This window comes from Bos taurus, chromosome 29, assembly GCF_002263795.3.
Source record: "Bos taurus isolate L1 Dominette 01449 registration number 42190680 breed Hereford chromosome 29, ARS-UCD2.0, whole genome shotgun sequence".
In the NCBI taxonomy this organism is placed as follows: domain Eukaryota; kingdom Metazoa; phylum Chordata; class Mammalia; order Artiodactyla; family Bovidae; genus Bos; species Bos taurus.
In genome coordinates, this window is record NC_037356.1 from 32,422,612 (window position 1) to 32,442,492 (window position 19,881).

General features: G+C 37.4%; 1 protein-coding gene across 3 annotated transcripts in view; it reads right to left on the reverse strand.

Moving 5' to 3' along the window:
- ARHGAP32 (Rho GTPase activating protein 32) overlaps positions 1 to 19,881 on the reverse strand; it is a 205,304-nt gene that overhangs the window by 95,189 nt on the left and 90,234 nt on the right. For 2 of the 3 annotated variants that reach the window (XM_024987025.2, XM_059882797.1), the window contains exons 3-5: positions 13,682 to 13,773; positions 13,111 to 13,152; positions 12,653 to 12,737 (exon numbers count right to left, since the gene is read on the reverse strand). In XM_024987025.2, coding sequence (XP_024842793.1) covers positions 12,653 to 12,737; positions 13,111 to 13,152; positions 13,682 to 13,773 — 219 coding nt within the window. The remainder of the gene's footprint in view (positions 1 to 12,652; positions 12,738 to 13,110; positions 13,153 to 13,681; positions 13,774 to 19,881) is intronic. The other variant, NM_001192087.1, reaches the window with a different exon arrangement.

A 19,881-nucleotide genomic window follows, 5' to 3' on the forward strand; every position in this document is an offset into this window, starting at 1 on the left:
CTGATACTGAAATACTGAAACTGAAAATGTGGAATCCATATATATGATCCTCAATGTTACTATTCTATAGGGTAAAATACAATGATGTGTTTTCTCTGGTTTCCTTTATTTTTAAACCATAAACCTTATAAATACATTACAATTTCAATATTCTAACCTATAGGTTTAATTTTATCTGAAAATGGAGCTAAATTTTTAAATCAACTAAAATTATAGAAAATGCATCTGTTATTATGTAAGGCTAGTTTTTATATTAAAAGAAATATCACATCTAAATAAACTGATTACTAGATCACCAAGAATATAATCAGTACAGTCTTTCTTGTGAGGGATAGTTTATCACAAAATTCCTTATAGTTGCAACGCTTCCTATTTGCAAAGATTTTCTTTATCCACTGCCTCAATCCTGATACCACTACCCTCAGGTCATCAGGAAAGTATTTCTTTCTACATTTCATAGATTATGGCCTGATTCACCAAAGTTCATTCCTTACAACATTTGCCATTCTCCAAAGTTCTTTAACCTTTATTAATTTCACCTCACTTAACTATCACAGTACTCTGATATTTTTGAAAATGTGTTTATCACTATTTCACAAAAAGGAAACCGGCCCAGAGAAGTTAAAGAACTTACTTAACAGCACACAGGGTACACCGCACTATTAACAATCACACTTTTTTACCTTCAAATACACTGAAGGTGTCGGCTATTTCAAAATTCTGGTTCATTCCTGCTTAAGACAGTAGTTTTGTCAGTGTATCCTTTTCTAGTATTTTCACAAAAGAATGTTCAGAATAGCTCTACAGCCTTGATTCAAACACAGACCCCCACCACTTAGCAGCTGTGACCTTAGGTAAGTTCTTACACTCCTTCTACCTCTGGTTCCTCAACTGAAACTGTTCTGAAGAGTCAATAACATTACAGTGCTACAGTGCTGTTACGGGACTGACTGCAGAAACAACATACAAAAGTACTTAGTATAACTTAGTACACTTAGTATCACATCTGGTTCACAGAAAGCATTCAATAAATACTGGCTAGTATTTTTTTATTATAATCCCAATTATTTCATTTAAAATAAAAATTCAGGGCTTTTTTGTTTATATTTTATATTTTTACTTCTCAACATTTCTACAGTTGGATCAAACTCTATGACCTTTCCCCACATTCTCAGTATCAAGGCAAGAACATGTCTGCTGATACAAATGAGTCTGCTGACAGAAAGTGTTAACTGAAAAAAAAATGCACAACCTAATTTTAAGAATGACACCACAGTAGCATTTCTGAATCCCATGCATAGCAGCTTTAGCAGAGAACCCTCAGGAGACAAGTATTAAATTCATACTTTTTCTGTGCTGTATTTCAGTCAAAATCTGAGCTCTTGCATTCGGGTTAATTTAACTTAATCCTTTATATGAAATCCAATAAAAAGAAACATTAATTTACAGGTTCACAATTTCATGCGCAGAGGTGCCTGGCAGGTTGCAGTCTATGGGGTCACAAAGACACAAGACAGGACAGAGTGACTAACACTTTCAGATAACTGAATGCTGCTAAGTCGCTTCAGTCATATCTGACTCTGTGCGAGCCCATATAGACGGCAGTCCACCAGGCTCCTCCGTCTATGGGATTTTCCAGGCAAGAGTGCTCGAGTGGGGTGCCATCGCCTTCTCCAGATAACTGAATAAGAGAATGAAAACCACACATATCCTGTACACTAGATGGCGCTGTCACACCAAGCACAGCAGAGCCTAATGCCTCAACAGCCTAAAGCTGAATAAACTGTATCTACACGTGGCAAGAGATGCTTTTCCTTCTTACTGAAAAACAGCTTGTGAATGTGAATAAATCTTTTTTGTTTTTTGGACAAAGGACTTGATCCACAAAGAGAAGTGCAATAAAGATAATAAATTTACAGAATTTAAAATGACATGCAGTTTTAATTAATAAATAATAAGCTCTTTCTGGGAGAAGGCAATGGCACCCCACTCCAGTACTTTTGCCTAGAAAATCCCATGGACGGAGGAGCCTGGCAGGCTGCAGTCCATGGGGTCGCTCGAGTTGGACATGACTGAGCAACGTCACTTTCACTTTTCACTTTCATGCATTGGAGAAGGAACTGGCAACCCACTCCAGTGTTCTTGCCTGGAGAATCCCAGGGACGGTGGAGCCTGGTGGGTTGCCGTCTACGGGGTCACACAGAGTTGGACACGACTGAGGCGACTTAGCAGCAGCAGCAGTAGCAGCAAGCTCTTTCTAGTAAGTATTGTTTATCTTGTTTTTTCTGGTTTCAATTTCTCTAAACGAAATTTAAAACTTAAATGTCGAATTCTGTAGAATTTTCTCTCAGGGAGAAAAATGTCCAAACTCAAGCTCTTTCTAGTAAGTATTGTTTATCTTGTTTTTTCTGGTTTCAATTTCTCTAAACGAAATTTAAAACTTAAATGTCGAATTCTGTAGAATTTTCTCTCAGGGAGAAAAATGTCCAAACTCAAATGCACTTATTAAAAAACAGTGGCCAAAAACAAATGAAGTATCAAGAATATCTATAAAATTTTATTTATCTAAGGAAAAAAGTTTGCTTAGGATTTAAGTTAATCAATAATAGGGAGAGATAAATGAAGGGAGGGAGAAGACAAAAAGTCTCAAGTTGATGAATAAAATTCCAAGTTGGTTTCTTGATAAGACCAAGCGTTAAGAATATCTGTACACAATAACTTACACCCGCAAATATGAAGACCTACATTAAATGGACCCTTTTCTATGAAAATATAGAAGATAAAAACCGACCTAAGGAGACACTGATTAGACCTAAAAAGAAACCAATCAACAAAACCAGACCAATAATCTAGACTAGACCAATAATCAAATTATATCGATAAGCTGAAATGGTACAGATTAAGCCTCCTGGAAACCAAAGAGGAAAATTCTAAATTTTCAATGAACAGGTAATTCCCATGTCTACAAATTATCTCAAGACATTTATTTTTAAAAGGTCATGGGGCGGTGAAGTTCTCTAACTCAGGTTAGTGAACAAGTACAATATACAGACTAACATCATTAATGAACACAGATATAAAAATCATAAAATCCTGACTGAGTAAAAAAGGGAATTTATTTTTAAAATATACAGCCTGGAAGTAGGGTTGTGTTCCAGGAATACAGATGTTTCAGCAACCTATTTCTGTGACTAGAGTAATGATTCTAATTTTTAAAAACAGCTTCTTCCTGCTCCATGTGAAAGTGGACTAAACTAAGAACATGACGTGGTACAGCCTCTTCTGCCTGTGTCACTACATCCTTTTGCTTCTTCACTCTGTCACATCCCCAGCTCATTTAAGACAGAGCTCACAGTGCATCTCAGCTAGAGGGAACATTAGCTGTCATCTAGTTATTCTAGAGTATCCAGGAACCGTACTTCCTTTTCAGAATTAAGGTAAACAAGACCAAGCATAACTAATAATCTCCACTGAGGGCAAGACTGTATGGCACAATGAGTGCTACACCCATTCCACCCCACACCAGTATCCTTTTACTCCTCAACAGGACAATGCCATCTTACACCACATATTACAACTGAAGACAGTGAACTGATTCTTGAACTGGAAAGCCAGAGATAGGCTAAAGTGAAAGTCGCTCAGTTGTGTCAGACTCCTTGCGATCCCAAGGACTTCACAGTCCATGGAATTCTCCAGGCCAGAGTATTGGAGTGGGTAGCCCTTTCCCCTCTCCTGGGGATATTCCCAACCCAAGGATTGAACCCAAGTCTCCCGTACTGCAGGCGGATTCTTTACCGGCTGAGCCACAAGGGTAGCCGGAGAATACTGGAGTGGGTAGCCTATCCCTTCTCCAGAGAATCATCTGACCCAGGAATCAAACCGGGGTCTCCTGCATTGCAGGCGGATTCTTTACCAACTGAGCTATGAGGTAAGCCCTAAGGTCTGCTAGAATTGAGCTGAAACAGGATTTGAGCATAGCCGTGCAATCTAAAGCATTTGTTGTTGTTGTTCAGTCACTTAGTCATGTCCAACTCTCTGCAACCCCATGGACTGCAGCATGCCAGACTTCCCTGTCCTTCACCATCTCCTGGAGTTTGTTCAAACTCATGTCCATTGAGTCGATTATGCCATCTAAGCATCTCATCCTCTGTCGTCCCTTTCTCCTCCTGCCCTCAATCTTTCCCAGCATCAGGGCCTTTTCCAATGAGTCAGCTCCTCACATCTGGTGCCCAAAGTACTGGAGCTTAAGCTTTAGCATCAGTCCTTCCAATGAATATTCAGGACTGATTTCCTTTAGGACTGACTGGTTTGATCTCCCTGCTGTCCAAGGGACTCTCAAGAGTCTTCTCCAACACCATAGTTTGAAAGCATCAATTTTTCAGCGCTCAGCCTTGTTTATGATCCAATGATATTACTGGTCCAAATTAATCTTTACATCTAAATTATTTTATAAGCAATTGTGTCTTTCCATCTAAATAAAGTTGAGAATCAGAATTTATAACATATAGGATTAAGAATAATTATTTTCATTTTATAAATCAAAGCCTTAAAGTTAAATACTATCGGATTTTAAATATTTAGGGGACAGTGATATTTTCTAGTATACAACAGCCTATTGCAACTACAAATTCTCACTATCTGAGGAAGAAAAAGAGATACTAATATGAAAATAAGAAATCTGTAAGTCTAAAAGAAATTGAACAAATCAGAATTTTTAAAAAAAGGTATGCAACTGCAGAATGTCCTACCATTGGGACATATTAATAGACAACAACTGAGTCAGTCATCTGACAGGATGAATATTTGTTAGGATAAACCAGAGGTGCCAAGTCCAAGGTTCCTCACCTCTTCCAGACTCATTTTACTAAGTTTTCCCACTTACTTTCTCCTCAGAACATACTGTCAATCCCATGTTAAAAGTAAGTAAGGACTCTGAGAAGGAGGATTCTGGGAAGATGGTGGAGTAGGAAGCACCAGGAATTTCCCAGATTCTGGCAGAATCTGATATAATTATTCTGTAACTCTGGAGTCCACTGGAGGCTTGGGACTTCCAGGGGAAGGCTTGGAGGATAAACTGTGGTGAATCGTGGTCCATCTACCTCTCAGCACAGCAGCAGCTGCCCAGTACATGCCTCATACACTCAAGGAGCAGCCTGCACACAGCTTGTGAGAACCAGGGTGCAGAAGGACCCCATCCCACAAAAGAGAAGGATCCATGCTCTGAAAACTGCTGCTCCAGAGAGCAGAGGTGCCAACAGGCAGATAGTCACTGTTATTAAACCCCCATATTGTTGGAAAACCCTCCCCCACTGCCTGAAGCCACTTCCACAGAATTTTAAAGGCCAGTGCTCCTTTCCCTTCTTAATTTTTCTTTTCCCCTTTTGGGGAGCCAGACACAGACTAGGACATTCTAAAGCGATTGCATATGTGGGGGAAATCAGGAAGTGACCACACACAGGTCCATGGGGAAGTGAAGACTCAGGAAATACCTGAGGAGAACTTAAGTTTAAACATCAGGCTGGTCCTTGGCACACAGTGACCAACAAGTTTTAAAAAATAATAATAAACAAAAACAGAGAACCTTAGGGAAAAGGGAAAATCAGATTTCCAGAGTTGCCACGTTACTACTTGCATGTGACTCAGTTCAGTTCAGTAACTCAGTCACTTTGCAACCCCATGGACTGCAGCACGCCAGGCCTTCCTGTCCATCACCAACTCCTAGAGCTTACTCAAACTCATGTCCATTGAGTCAGTGTTGCCATCCAACCATCTCATCATCTGTCATCCCCTTCTCCTCCTGCCTTCAATCTTTCCCAGCATCAGGATCTTTTCAAATGAGTCAGTTCTTCACATCAGGTGGCCAAAATACTGGAGTTTCAGCTTCAGCATCAGTCCTTCCAATGAATATTCAGGACTGACTTCCTTTAGGATAGACTGGTTGGTATGTGACTAGCTGCTTCTTTCTTGCTACTTTTAAGATTCAAATGTCCAAATCAACAAAAAACCACAAGGTACACAAAGAAACAGAAACTATGGCTAGTTCAAAGCAAAAAAATAAATCAACAGAAACAATCTGCAAAAATAAAGATAGTGGATCTATTAGGAAAAGACTTTATGCCAATCGCCTTAAAGATGCTCTCCAAAACCAAAGGACAATGTGGGAAAAGTAAAGAAAATGACATATGAACAAAATGGAAATATCAACAAAATGGAAATACCTACAAAAAGAAGTTTCTAAAAAGAAATTCTATACCTGAAAGCACAATAACCAGTGAATATTTCACAAAAGAGACTTAAGTGCAAATGTGAGTAACTAGAGAAAGAATCAGTAAACCTGAAGATAAGGTTTGCTCAATGGAAATTTCTGATTCTGAGGCACAGGGGGAAAAAAAGGGTGAAGAAAAGTGAATAGAGCCTAAGGGACTTGTGGGAGTCTCAGAATGAAACAGACAAAGGGTAGACAGAATATTTGAATACTCGCTGAATACTTACCAAACTTTATTGATGATACAAATATAAATAGCCAAGAATCCCAACAAACTCCAAGTAAGATGAACTTCAAGAAACCCATACAAGACATATTATAACCAAACTTCCAAAAGCCAAATACAATGAGAGAGTCTTAAAAGTTGCAAGCGAGAAGCAACTAGTCACATATAAGGAATCTTCAATGAGGTTATTAGATTTCTTATCAGAAACTTTGGAGGCCAGAAGGCAGTGGGCCAACAAATTCAAATTTCTGAAAGCATAAAATTGTCAACCAAGAATACTATAACCGGCAAAGCACCCATCAAAAGTGAGACATAAAATAAGACATTCCCAAATAAACAAAAGCTGAAGAAGTTCACTAACATCAGGCATATTTTGCAAGAAATTCTCAAGGGAGTCCTGCGGGTTGCAACGAAAAGACACTTGATAAGAATTAAAAAACATACAAACAAATAAGACCCCAGTAAAGGTAAAAACTCGGGCAACCATAAAAGCTGGGATTGTGTAACAACACTTTATCGTCAGTTTTTGTTTTCTACATGACTTAAGAAACTGATACTTTTTCAAAATTATAAGTCTAAAAGGGAGTACTGGAGATTTAGTCTGTAACCCTACATTTTGTTTTCTACATAATTTAAGAGACTAATGTATTCAAAAGAATTGTTAGTTTATGTTTTAGAGCATACAATATAAAAAGATGTAATTGTATGATATCAACAACTGAAAGGTGTGAGGATCAAGCTGTAAAGGAGCAGAACTTGTGTATGTCACGGAAGTTAAGCTGGTAAAATTAGTGTCATAGCTTTTGGATGTTAAATGTAATCCCCATGGTAACCACAAAGAAACCATTTCACTACCAAAATATTAACTAAAAGCAAGATAGGACTAATACAGAAAATAAGGGTCAAGAAATCTATAATATATATAGAAAAAATAGCAAAATGACAAATAATTCTTTCTAATCAGTAATTACTATGGATGAAATGGATTAAACTTGATTACCAAAAGACAAAGATGGACACAATGATTAAAAAAATACATGATCCAAATATAATGCTGTCTATAATAAGACTCACTTTAAATTAAAAGCACAATAGGCTATTATGTAAAGAATTTCTAAAACCCAACGACCAAAAAAACTACACAACTCAATTCAAAAATGCAGAAGAAGTGAAGTCGCTCAGTCATGTCCGACTCTTTTCGACCCCATGGACTGTAGCCTATCAGGCTCTTCCGTCCATGGGATTTTCCAAGCAAGAGTGCTGGAGTGGATTGCCATTTCCTTCTCCAGGGGATCTTCCCAACCCAGGAATCAAACCCAGGTCTCCCGCATTGCAGGCAGACGCTTTACTGTCTGAGCCACCAGGGAAGCCCTTGACTATTCAAAAATGCAGAAAGGATTTCTAAATATTTCTCCAAAGACGATTTGAAATTATCAAATGACAATAAGTATATGAAAAGATGATCAGCATTACTAATCATTAGGGAAATGAAAGTTTTACTATATTCATTGGTTTGACAAAAATGTTCAAAGATATCATATGTGCCTTAGTCCAGAAACCTTGTCTCTTAACAGTGTTTGAGTCCAAGTATCCAAGACCCATGCTCTCTTTACTATTCGATACAAAGTCATTCGTGTGGAAGAACTAGGAATCAAGGGGGTGGAAAATGGGAGTGGCACCACTCAAGTGTTACTCTTAGTGACTCACTAGCAAAATTGGTGCTTCCTGTCATCACAACTATAATGCTCTGCTGGCCTAGAGGTCTTAGTTCCAAAGGGAGGAATGTTTCCACTAGAAGATACAGAACTGGAAGTTAAGACTGTTGTTGAGCTCCTCTGGGTTCCTTATACCTTTAAATCAACAAGCAAAGGAGGGAATTATGCTGTTGGCTGGTACAACTGATCCTCACTATGGGGGAAACTGGTCAACTGTACTGTGATGGAAGTAACGCAGAGTAGTCTGACTGTATGGGACCCCCCAGGGTGTCTCTTAGTATCACCATACCCCATCATAAACTCAATGGAAAATAACAAGAACCCAATTCAGGCAGGACTATTAATGGCCAGACCCAGAATGAAGATTTGGGTCATCTTACCAGGTAAAGAACCACAATCAGCTGAAGTTCTTGCTGAGGAAAATATAGAATGAGTAGTGGATGAAGGCAACTGTAACACCACCTACAACCTGACCATTCACAGAACCAAGAACTATACTTGTCAAGAGTGCTTACCCCTTATTTTACTATGAATATATTTGTGTGCAGTGTGTTTACACGCATGCAGGCATACATGCACAAGAAGCAAATACTTGCGTTTTCTTCCCCCTCTTATTGCCTTATATGATGTAAGATGTATATCATGGTATTTAAGTATTTTTAACTTTACATCATAGTATTTTAGTTATGGGTTATCAAGAAGCGCAAACACTACCCAAGGACTTTGCATCCTTCTCTAGGAAAAGGGTTAGTGGTTTCAGTTGTATAAAAAATAGCTAATCATGCTAGACAGAAATATGACCTTATTATTGTTTTTTTTGGTGATAAGTGTGGTTTAAGGACTGCCAAGCTGAAAAGGTGTAGACTGTGATAGTTAATTTTATGTGTCAACTTTTCGCCAAACATTATACCAAATGTTACTGCTGGTTTTTAGATGACATTAACATTTAATTCAGTTGACTTTGAATAAAGTAGATTACCCTTCATAATGGAAAGGGAGAGGGGAAGGAGAAAAGATTACCCTTCAGTCAGTTGCAAGTCTTAACAGAAAAGAAGACTGACCTCCCATGAAGTAGAGGGAACTCTGACAGCAGAGCACCCTAGCTCTAACTGCAATAGCAGCTCTGGCTTTGGTCTTTAGCCTCCTCTGGAGAGTCTGGACTCATGAAGTCTCTACAACCACATGAGCCAACCCTTAAAACCTCTCTCTCTCTCCCTACACATATTCACACACACACACAATCCTTACACATATTCACACACACACAATCCTTGCACATATTCACACACACACAATCCTTGCACATATTCACACACACACACAATCCTTACACATATTCCCACACACACAATCCTTACACATATTTACACACACACACAATCCTTACACATATTCACACACACACAATCCTTACACATATTCACACACACACAATCCTTACACATATTCACACACACACAATCCTTGCACATATTCACACACACACAATCCTTACATATTCACACACACACACAATCCTTGCACATATTCACACACACACACAATCCTTACACATATTCACACACACACACAATCCTTACACATATTCACACACACACACAATCCTTACACATATTCACACACACACACAATTCTGCTGTTTCACTACAGAACTCTGACTAATACAGCTGGTCATATTTTAAAATAAGGTTGTATTCTTTTTTAAAAGGCTGGTGGGTACCATAGTGCTAAAATATTGAAATACTGTCTCACCAATGACCCATGCTACTATAAGGACAGTTCCCTGCACAGGGGAAGGGCATCAAGGCTCGGCCCCAGTGCTAGAGTTTATGTCCACTGGCTGGTTGTCACACTAGGGGTTCTAAATTATTAACACTGCTCCTTTTACACTATATATATATAACAATTACAAGTAACTTGAATGTTAAAGTCAAAACTATGAAACCTTTAAGAAAAAAAATTAGGAAAATATCTTCATCACTTCAGAGTAGGGACGATCATCTGAAATATGACAGGGAAACCACAAGTTGGAAGATTTATACAAATACACAATTACATAAAATAAAGAATAAAATAATCTACATACTAAAAGCAGAATAAAATTAAAAAAACAGGCCACAGTGTGAGAGAAAATATTTTCAGTTCACATACAAAAACAACAAAGGACTAGAGGCAACATGAAGACTACCATCCAAACTATGTGAAGCATGTCCCTGAATGAATAAGAAAAATATAAGCAAATCTGTAACAGACAACAAGCAAAAGGCTGATCTAGAGTTTAAAAAACTAGGACTCTCAAATGCACAGTAAACATTTGAAAAGATGAGCAACTGTATCAGAAACTAGGAGACAGCTAATTAAAATGCAGTGAGAACCTCAGACATGCAGATGACACCACCTTTATGGCAGAAAGTGAAGAGGAACTAAAAAGCCTCTTGATGAAAGTGAAAGTGGAGAGTGAAAAAGTTGGCTTAAAGCTCAACATTAAGAAAACGAAGATCATGGCATCCGGTCCCATCACTTCATGGGAAATAGATGAGGAAACAGTGGAAACAGTGTCCGACTTTATTTTTTTGGGCTCCAAAATCACTGCAGATGGTGACTGCGGCCATGAAATTAAAAGATGCTTACTCCTTGGAAGGAAAGTTATGACCAACCTAGACAGCATATTCAAAAGCAGAGACATTACTTTGCCAACAAAGGTCCATCTGGTCAAGGCTATGGTTTTTCCTGTGGTCATGTATGGATGTGAGAGTTGGACTGTGAAGAAGGCTGAGCGCCGAAGAATTGATGCTTTTGATCTGTGGTGTTGGAGAAGACTCTTGAGAGTCCCTTGGACTGCAAAGAGATCCAACCAGGCCATTCTGAAGATCAGCCCTGGGATTTCTTTGGAAGGAATGATGCTAAAGCTGAAACTCCAGTACTTTGGCCACCTCATGTGAAGAGCTGACTCATTGGAAAAGACTCTGATGCTGGGAGGGATTGGGAGCAAGAGGAGAAGGGGTTGACAGAGGATGAGATGGCTGGATGGCATCACTGACTCGATGGATGTGAGACTGAGTGAACTCCAGGAGTTGGTGATGGACAGGGAGGCCTGGCATGCTGCGATTCATGGGGTCGCAAAGAGTCGGACACGACTGAGCGACTGAACTGACTGACTGACTGAGAGAGAAACACGTCCTTATCAGACTGGTAAAAATTAACAAGTATCAAACAACCAAGAATGTGGGAAGAATGTGGGACAACTACTGTTTACTGCTTATGGAAGTATACATTTGTAAACCACTTTAAAAAGTAGTTTGGCATTTGTACATCAGGTTTCATGCAAAACAAAGTTCACGGAGATGCTGTTTAAGCTTAAAGCCAAAAACTGACAATGACCCAAATTTCAGACAAATGAAAGAATTAGTAAATTACTTGTGACATATGCACACTATGAATTAGTACACAGCTCTGAACAAACTGAGCAAACTATATCTATATACATCCACAGGAATAAATTTCCCAATGTTAAATGAAAGAAGCAAGAAAGAATACATTCAATAATGAAGCGCACCCTGGTTTGATGGGTGGGCTACCCACCCACCCCCAGTGACCCCTGACCCTTCTTACCCTGCTCTACTCTTTTGACAATAGCGCTTATGTTCTTGGACATCTTCTGTGCTCTTTAAGAATGGGTCTTTGATTTTGGTTGCTGTTGTTCACTAGCACAGCCAAAGCACCTAAAACAGTGCCTCATACAGAGTACTTGCTCAATAAATATTTGCTGAACAAATTAGAATAATTCCAATTATATAAAGCTCAAAAGCAAGTAAAGCTAAATACCATATTGATTAGGAATGCATACAGACAGTAAAACTATTTAAAAGATGTAAGGTAATAAATACCACAAAAGTAATGATATAAGTAACCATGGGGTAGGGAAGACAAATGCAACAACAAGAGGGACACAAGAAATTTCTCTCTTAACCTAGACTTTAAAATGTACATAAATATGTATATAATACATATGTATAAATGTATGTGTTTTATATACATGGCTACACGTAATATACTTCACAATAAGAAAAACACTGAAAAAAAATTCCATTAGCACTTCTCTCCCTAATCCTACTCTACCTTCACCCTGACTCTGATTTATCCATCACCACTACGACCCTATACAGGAATCAGGTAAGAACTAAAACAGTTCATGCTGCAGAACGGTCTAGGAATCTGATAGAAATTCTGAAACGTATACTGATTGGATTATACTGTTTCTTGAAATACTACTTGAAATAGGATTCATCACATGTCAAATATTGGTCAACAGAAAAGAATAGAAATTTTCACATCAACCAACAAGACATCAATAGGAAAAACTACTTCTCGGTGTCACCTATCAGATATACAGATATAGACATAAATACGCCTCGCTTCAGTATGTAGGAAATATCTCAAATATACCTGTATGCTGCCAAACTCAACGTTCTCATAATGGAAATGTGCGCATTCAGCCATCTTCGGAAAGTGACCTTTAGTGAAGGGCAACCTGCAGTACATGAAATACATGAGAGACAAGATCCTGGAACAGTCAAAATTACTAAGCCTGAGGAGGAAATAAAACAGGTTTAAGAGCCCATGCAACAAGCAAAACGTTTAATAAGCACATGCGCATGAGCACATATATCCACTCAAACCTTTTCAGAAACACAGAGTCAAATGGAAATTACATTCAGTGCACAGGTCAAAACCAAAACAAAAAAATAAATAAATAAAAAGCATTGCTACAGTACTCTCCTGATTCTGACCCATGTCAATGGCCCTAGAAAAACTCTGCTTTCGGTAAATGTCATGGAGACTGTGAACAGCCTGCTCTAAGCAGAAGCAGCATTCCCACCACAAAACACAAAACCAGCCTTTACCTGTGAATGTTGTCACAGCCCATCAGTCCTGGATTGGTGGGTCTGGATGCAGAATGAAAATTTTATCCTTGTCTTTCCTCCACTTAGGATAAAAACATAGCTATCTAACCCTTTACCAGGTGAAAAGATGCTTTTTCTCTCTAAAACTGAAATGGACATCCTCAGATATTTCACTTCAGAGTCAAACACTGGCATCCATGTCAGGCTTTTTCAAATGCAGAGCTGAGAAACAGCAATATCCTAACTCAAAATACCAAAACTGACTTTTCTAAATGACTGAGAGCTTGTATTAAAGGTACCAACAAAGATATACTTGGATTGTTACTATTGAACAAACGCAACCTAACAGAAAATGACATGAAAGTTATTCCAAGAACAAAATTCAAGTATATTTTTAGATATGTAATCTTCAGACCTGTTCTACTAACAGCTGAGTCATAACAGTATTATTCAATGTATGGACAGTAAGAGCTCATTTAGTAAGAAATCTGGATAAAAGTTTTAGGAGAACTAAAGAACTGGTTTTCATTTATTGGAACTCACTTAAAACTCACTGTAATATTATACTTACTTTTTCACATGTTTAACCTTCATACTGGCTGTACTGCCACATGTCTTAAGACTAAGGTCTCCAGGAATTTCTGGAACATCTGCTCCTCTGGCCTTAAAAAAACAAAGACAAAAGATTTATGACCATTCCTTTATTATGAATACATTTTAAAAAGCAGATTATAGCTCATTTTAATGGTCCTAACTCCATACCAAAAGAAATGCATACTGATTTAATAATCTCTTAAAATTATAACTTACTTGACTTTTAATTGCTAAGAACAAGGAAAAATAGTCACCTAAAAATATTTAACCTTACTGTAAAAGGAATAATTTTCTGTCAAACTAAGAATTTTCATTCTCTTATAATCACATTTTGAGATCAGTTATTGCATCATGTGCCTCAGCACAAACTAAATTCTCCCCCCAAAGCTACTGGAACAAAATAACCCTGGTTATGATGATTAATAAAAATTTAAGTGACAATGTGAACATAATTAGGAGATCACAACATACATTTTTCACACTAATATTTGAAAGTTCCATCTATGTAATACCTCCAAACTACCCTTAGTCTGCTAGTTTTCTTAGTGATTTTTTAATTTTAGTGATACATTCAGCTGCATCATTTTAACAACAGAAACTGGAAAATCAAAAGATTCTTCACACTCCAGAGAAAGCAAACAGCAAATCCAAATATCTATCTTAAAAAAACAAACTTATGCTATACAATCTATGACTTGTCACAGAAAAAAAACTGCTATCAGTTCAGTTCAGTCGCTCAGTTGTGTCCGACTCTTTGCGACCCCATGAATCGCAGCACTCCAGGCTTCCCTGTCCATCACCAACTCCCGGAGTTCACTCAGACTCACGTCCATCGAATCAATGATGCCATCCAGCCCTCTCATCCTTTGTCGTCCCCTTCTCCTCCTGCCCCCAATCCCTCCCAGCATCAGAGTCTTTTCCAATGAGTCAACTCTTGGCATGAAGTGGCCAAAGTACTGGAGTTTCAGCCTTAGCATCATTCCTTCCAAAGAAATCCCAGGGCCGATCTCCTTCAGAATGGACTGGTTGGATCTCCTTGCAGTCCAAGGGACTCTCAAGAGTCTTCTCCAACACCACAGTTCACAAAGCATCAATTCTTCGGCGCTCAGCCTTCTTCACAGTCCAACTCTCACATCCATACATGACCACTGGAAAAACCATAGCCTGGACTAGATGGACCTTTGTTGGCAAAGTAATGTCTCTGCTTTTCAATATGCTAGGTTGGTCATAACTTTTCTTCCAAGGAGTAAGCATCTTTTAATTTCATGGCCGCAGTCACCATCTGCAGTGATTTTGGAGCCCCAAAAAACGAAGTCTGACACTGTTTCCACTGTTTCCCCATCTATTTCCCATGAAGTGATGGGACCGGATGCCATGATCTTCGTTTTCTGAATGTTGAGCTTTAAGCCAACTTTTTCACTCTCCACTTTCACTTTAATCAAGAGGCTTTTGAGTTCCTTTTCACTTTCTGCCATAAGGGTGGTGTCATCTGCGTATCTGCTATAGCCAATGTCAAATAATGCAGTAGGGAAGAATAATGTGGATTGAGTATTTTAAATGAGTTAAGAGGGGATTCCCAAAGAAGGTAAATACACACAATAGACTACTACTTAACCTTTAAAAAGAACAAAACCTTTCCATTTGCAACAACTTAGATGGACCTTGAGGGCATTATGCTAAGTCAAGTCAAGTCAGAAAAAGACAAATACTCTGGTTTCATCTACATGTGGAATCTAAAATCAAATCAATACAAAACCAAACCAAGCTCATACATACAGAGAACAGACTGGTGGTTGCCAGAGGTGGGAATGGGGAGAGAGAGGTGAAAAAGGTGAAGAGGTCAAAAGATATAAACTTCTGGCAATAAAACAAAAAAGTCATGGGAACTTAATGCACAGCACAGTAGCTAAAATTCATAACACTGTCTTGGACATCTGAAAATTGCTAAGAGAGTAGATCTTAACAGTATTCATCACAAGAGAAAAAAAAGAAAAAAGATTTGTTAACTATGTATGGTTACAGAGGTGAATCAGACTTATTGTTGTGATCTTTCACAATGCATACAAATATCAAATCATCAGACTTATTGTTGTGATCTTTCAGTGTATACAAATATCATATCATACCCGTGTCCACCTGAAACTAATATAGTGTTACACTTCAATTTTATATCTCAATAAAATAAAAAAGGGAGGAGATTCATAACATGATCTCAACTTTTAAAAATGTTTCTTATTTTAAAAAAACTAGCCAAGACAGATTAAATGTTAAAATCCATGACTTTTGAAAAATATGAGGTAACAACGTATGAACTTACAAGAATTAACACTGGATATAAAAACACCATCAGGAACAACGGGACCCATTTTGTCCAAGGCTTTTGTCCTTACTATGGTTAAACTTGCTATAGATAACAACAGTTAAACTTCCTTAGTTTATTTATAAGGGTTGATGTTTCATCATGAATTGTTCACAGAGTCTTCTTATTCTGTCCTACAGGTTTTCCAAAGGGAAAAAATGTCATTATATTCTTTAGTAATGAAATAGAACTCATTCCATCCTGCAATTACATTATGGATTCATTGAACCTTTTCATAAATCTAATATAGGATCTCAGTTTTATTTTTCCTCTATCTTGAGAGAGAGTTCCTTCAAACTCCTAGGTATTATTTCATCAGTGCCTCTCATCATTCTTAATCCTACCACACTAGAAAAGTCTAAAATTTTAAAAATACAGCTTTTTTTAAAAAAATGAAAATAAAGGAAACACAGAGAAAAGGAGTTGGCAAATTTTCTCTTAAAGGGTCAGATGGTAAATATTTTAAGTTTATGGACCACACTGTCTCTCCCACAACTCAACTATTTTACAACACAGAAGCAGCCATGTGTAAATGACTTAATATAGATTCATGCTAAAAAAAAATTTACTTGCAAAAACAAGCAGCCAGTAAGTTGAATTTGTCAACCACTGACCTACGACATTGACGCAGTAGTGAAATAAATCATTACCTAGTTTTTATGTTATGTTGCCCAAATTGTTGTATCATCTTTAAAGACGGTACTTTATGTGGTATACCTGAAATTCATATAACATTATAAATCAATTATACCTCAGTAGAAAAAAAAAATACTTTAAAAGCTTGCTGACTTTGGCATTTTCTTTTCATTGAATATATGTAAGAATTCCATATATTCCACTTTTCATCCATAACAGAAAAGAGTAAACTGACAAAGATTTTTTACAATGATTAGACACGTTAAGTGTTGGATGTGAATAAACAGCAAGTGGCACGTGAGCTTCTAATAACGTGGGTGAAATTGACCATATGTATTAATATGACATCTCAGACTGAGGATTATATCCATCTGTGAAAAAAAATGAGACCTCTAGTCAGTCATTCAACTGAAAGGACTTCATTATATAAAATTTTGCAACAACCTGGACAACATTCTTTTGACTTCTATGATATCTGTGCATCAAAATTCACTTGACGTAAAGAGGTCTGCTATGCTTAAATTCACATTAAAATTTCTAACATAATGGATTTACAACATTTGTTCTGTAAATTATTCATAAACTGACTCCAAATTTAAATATAAAGGAGTTTAAAAAAAAAAAAAGAATGCACTGGCCCAGGTTGGTAAATGGTGATAACTTTATTTGGCAGAATGAAAACTAAAATATTAACTGTCTTTTGCAAACAGGCTTTCTGTGCTAGATAGGCCATTGTCCCTAACACACATCCAAGGATAAACTAAGGAAGCCTGCCGGGTCTATGATCCACACAGGCAGACATACTAGGGAGCACACACCTCTGCAACCACAACCACTAGACAGGAGGTAGAAACGTGACACAGAGGTAAAGTCACGGGCCCTCTAAATGGGCCTGACAGGAGGACTCTGCCTAAAAACACAAAATGGCAATAATTAGGCAAATGAACCAATGGTCCAAGAAGCATGAGTGGATTTGAGAAAATATTTTTGAACCAACAGTTCAACAAGTTGATTCAATCAATTGTTGAATCAACAGTTCAAACATACCTATAACCATGTATGTTTTGTCCAGCAATATTTTCCCATAGTCCAGAGATGTCCCAGGCATAAAAAGTGGTATCATTAATTCTTTTAAGAATCAGTAAACAAAATTAAAAGGAAAATATAGCACTATTCCTCAATTGTCTGATAAGCTAACATTTTCACCTACATATTATTCTTTGATGAAATAAATTTTCTTATACTTCTATTGAAAGTACCTAGCTTGAACCATTTTATTCTGTCACTCTAAATCAAAAGTTAAGAAATTTCTCCTTTAGAAAATACTCAAGAGGTGGATGAAACTGGAGCCTATTATATAGAGTGAAATAAGCCAGAAAGAAAAACATCAATACAGTATACTAATGCATATATATGCAATTTAGAAAGATGGTAATGATAACCCTGTATGCAAGACAGCAAAAGAGACACAGATGTATAGAACAGTCTTTTGGACTCTGTGGGAGAGGGCGAGGGTGGGATGATATGGGAGAGTAGTATTGAAACATGTATAGTATCACATATGAAATCAATCGCCAGTCCAGGTTCGATGCATGATACAGGATGCTCAGGGCTGGTGCACTGGGATGACCTGGAGGGATGGTATGGGGAGGGAGATGGGAGGGGGGGGTCAGGATGGGGAACACGTGTACACCCGTGGTGGATTCATGTTGATGTATGGCAAAACTAATACAATATTGTAAAGTAATTAGCCTCCAATTAAAATAAATAAATTTAAAAAAAAAAGAAAAGAAAATACTCATTAAGTACATTCATTCTTGGAAAACACAATTTTCCCAGTTTATCCATGTTATGCTATGCTATGCTATAATCATCACTTATTTATGCTTCCAAAACATAATTTATATCAACGTCACAGAAATAGTGCCACTCATCAACAGAAAATTAAAGAGACAACAGAGGCTATGGAACATACCACTTAATGAACATACCATGTTCATAAAAGCACCCACCATTTACAATTAAATTCCCTATGCATCTATCTCCGCAATAAACTGACTTCCTATAAGGCTGTAGAGTATACCACAAGTTAAACATAAGCCATAAAAGAAATCCTCACTGGTTAAAAAAAAAGAAATACAATCTGGGAAAATAAAAAAAAGTGTCATCTGTAATAAGGAAAGTATTTGTTTCTCCACAGTCTGAACCAGTTAAACCACACAGATTAAAGGGCATCCATTTCAGGAAAACATAATTTGATACTGAAAACTTGAAAAAATAAGAACTGGCAATGTTTTATCCAGTCTCTTTCTATGCTCCCTAACCCAGAACACACACGAACAAACACCCACCCACACACAGTCACACACATACACAGAGGAGTATTACTCATCCATAAATTTAAGAATGAAATCCTGCCATTTCAACAACACGAAGGGACTTTGTCCTCAAAGTGCTAAGTGAAATAAGTCAAAGACAAATACTCTCTTATATGTGGAATCAAAATAACAAAACAAAGAAACACAACGAAGCAGAGATAGATCACAGATAGCACATCCTGGTAGTCAGCAGAGGAGAGGAGGGCGGCAGCGTGCATGATAAAGTGGAGTGGATAAAGAGGTACCAACTTCCAGCTATAAAGTTAAGTTAGTCATGAGGACGTAATAGACAGCATGGCTGACTCAAGTTAGGGACTCTGTATGGTGATAGGTGTTAACTAGATTTATCCTGGTGTTCATTTTATAATGTATAAAGATATCAAATCACTGTGTTGAACACCTGAAACCAACAGAATACTGTAAGTCAATTATACATCAGTTAAGACAAAGTAGGCAATACAAAAGGGAAAAGCCCAAGGGTATTATTGAAAAGTCTAAGAAAAATGTACCAATGGTCTCACTTTTATTTAAAAAAAAAGAAAAGAGAGAAATGGGAAAAAAAGAGAAAAGTGACAAAAATTCATTTTAATATTTGGGAAAGGATACAAAGAAGTAGGAAAATTCAGGATATTTTTCAAAGAGAAACAAATAGTTCAATCTGTCCAGAGAATGACAATTTCATTCATTCAAAAATTATTTACTTATAATTTACTATGCTGGTCACAGATGCTACAACAGTAAACAACAGTGATAAAGTCCTCATACTCAAGGAGCTTATACCCTAATGAAAAAGAAAGGTAATAA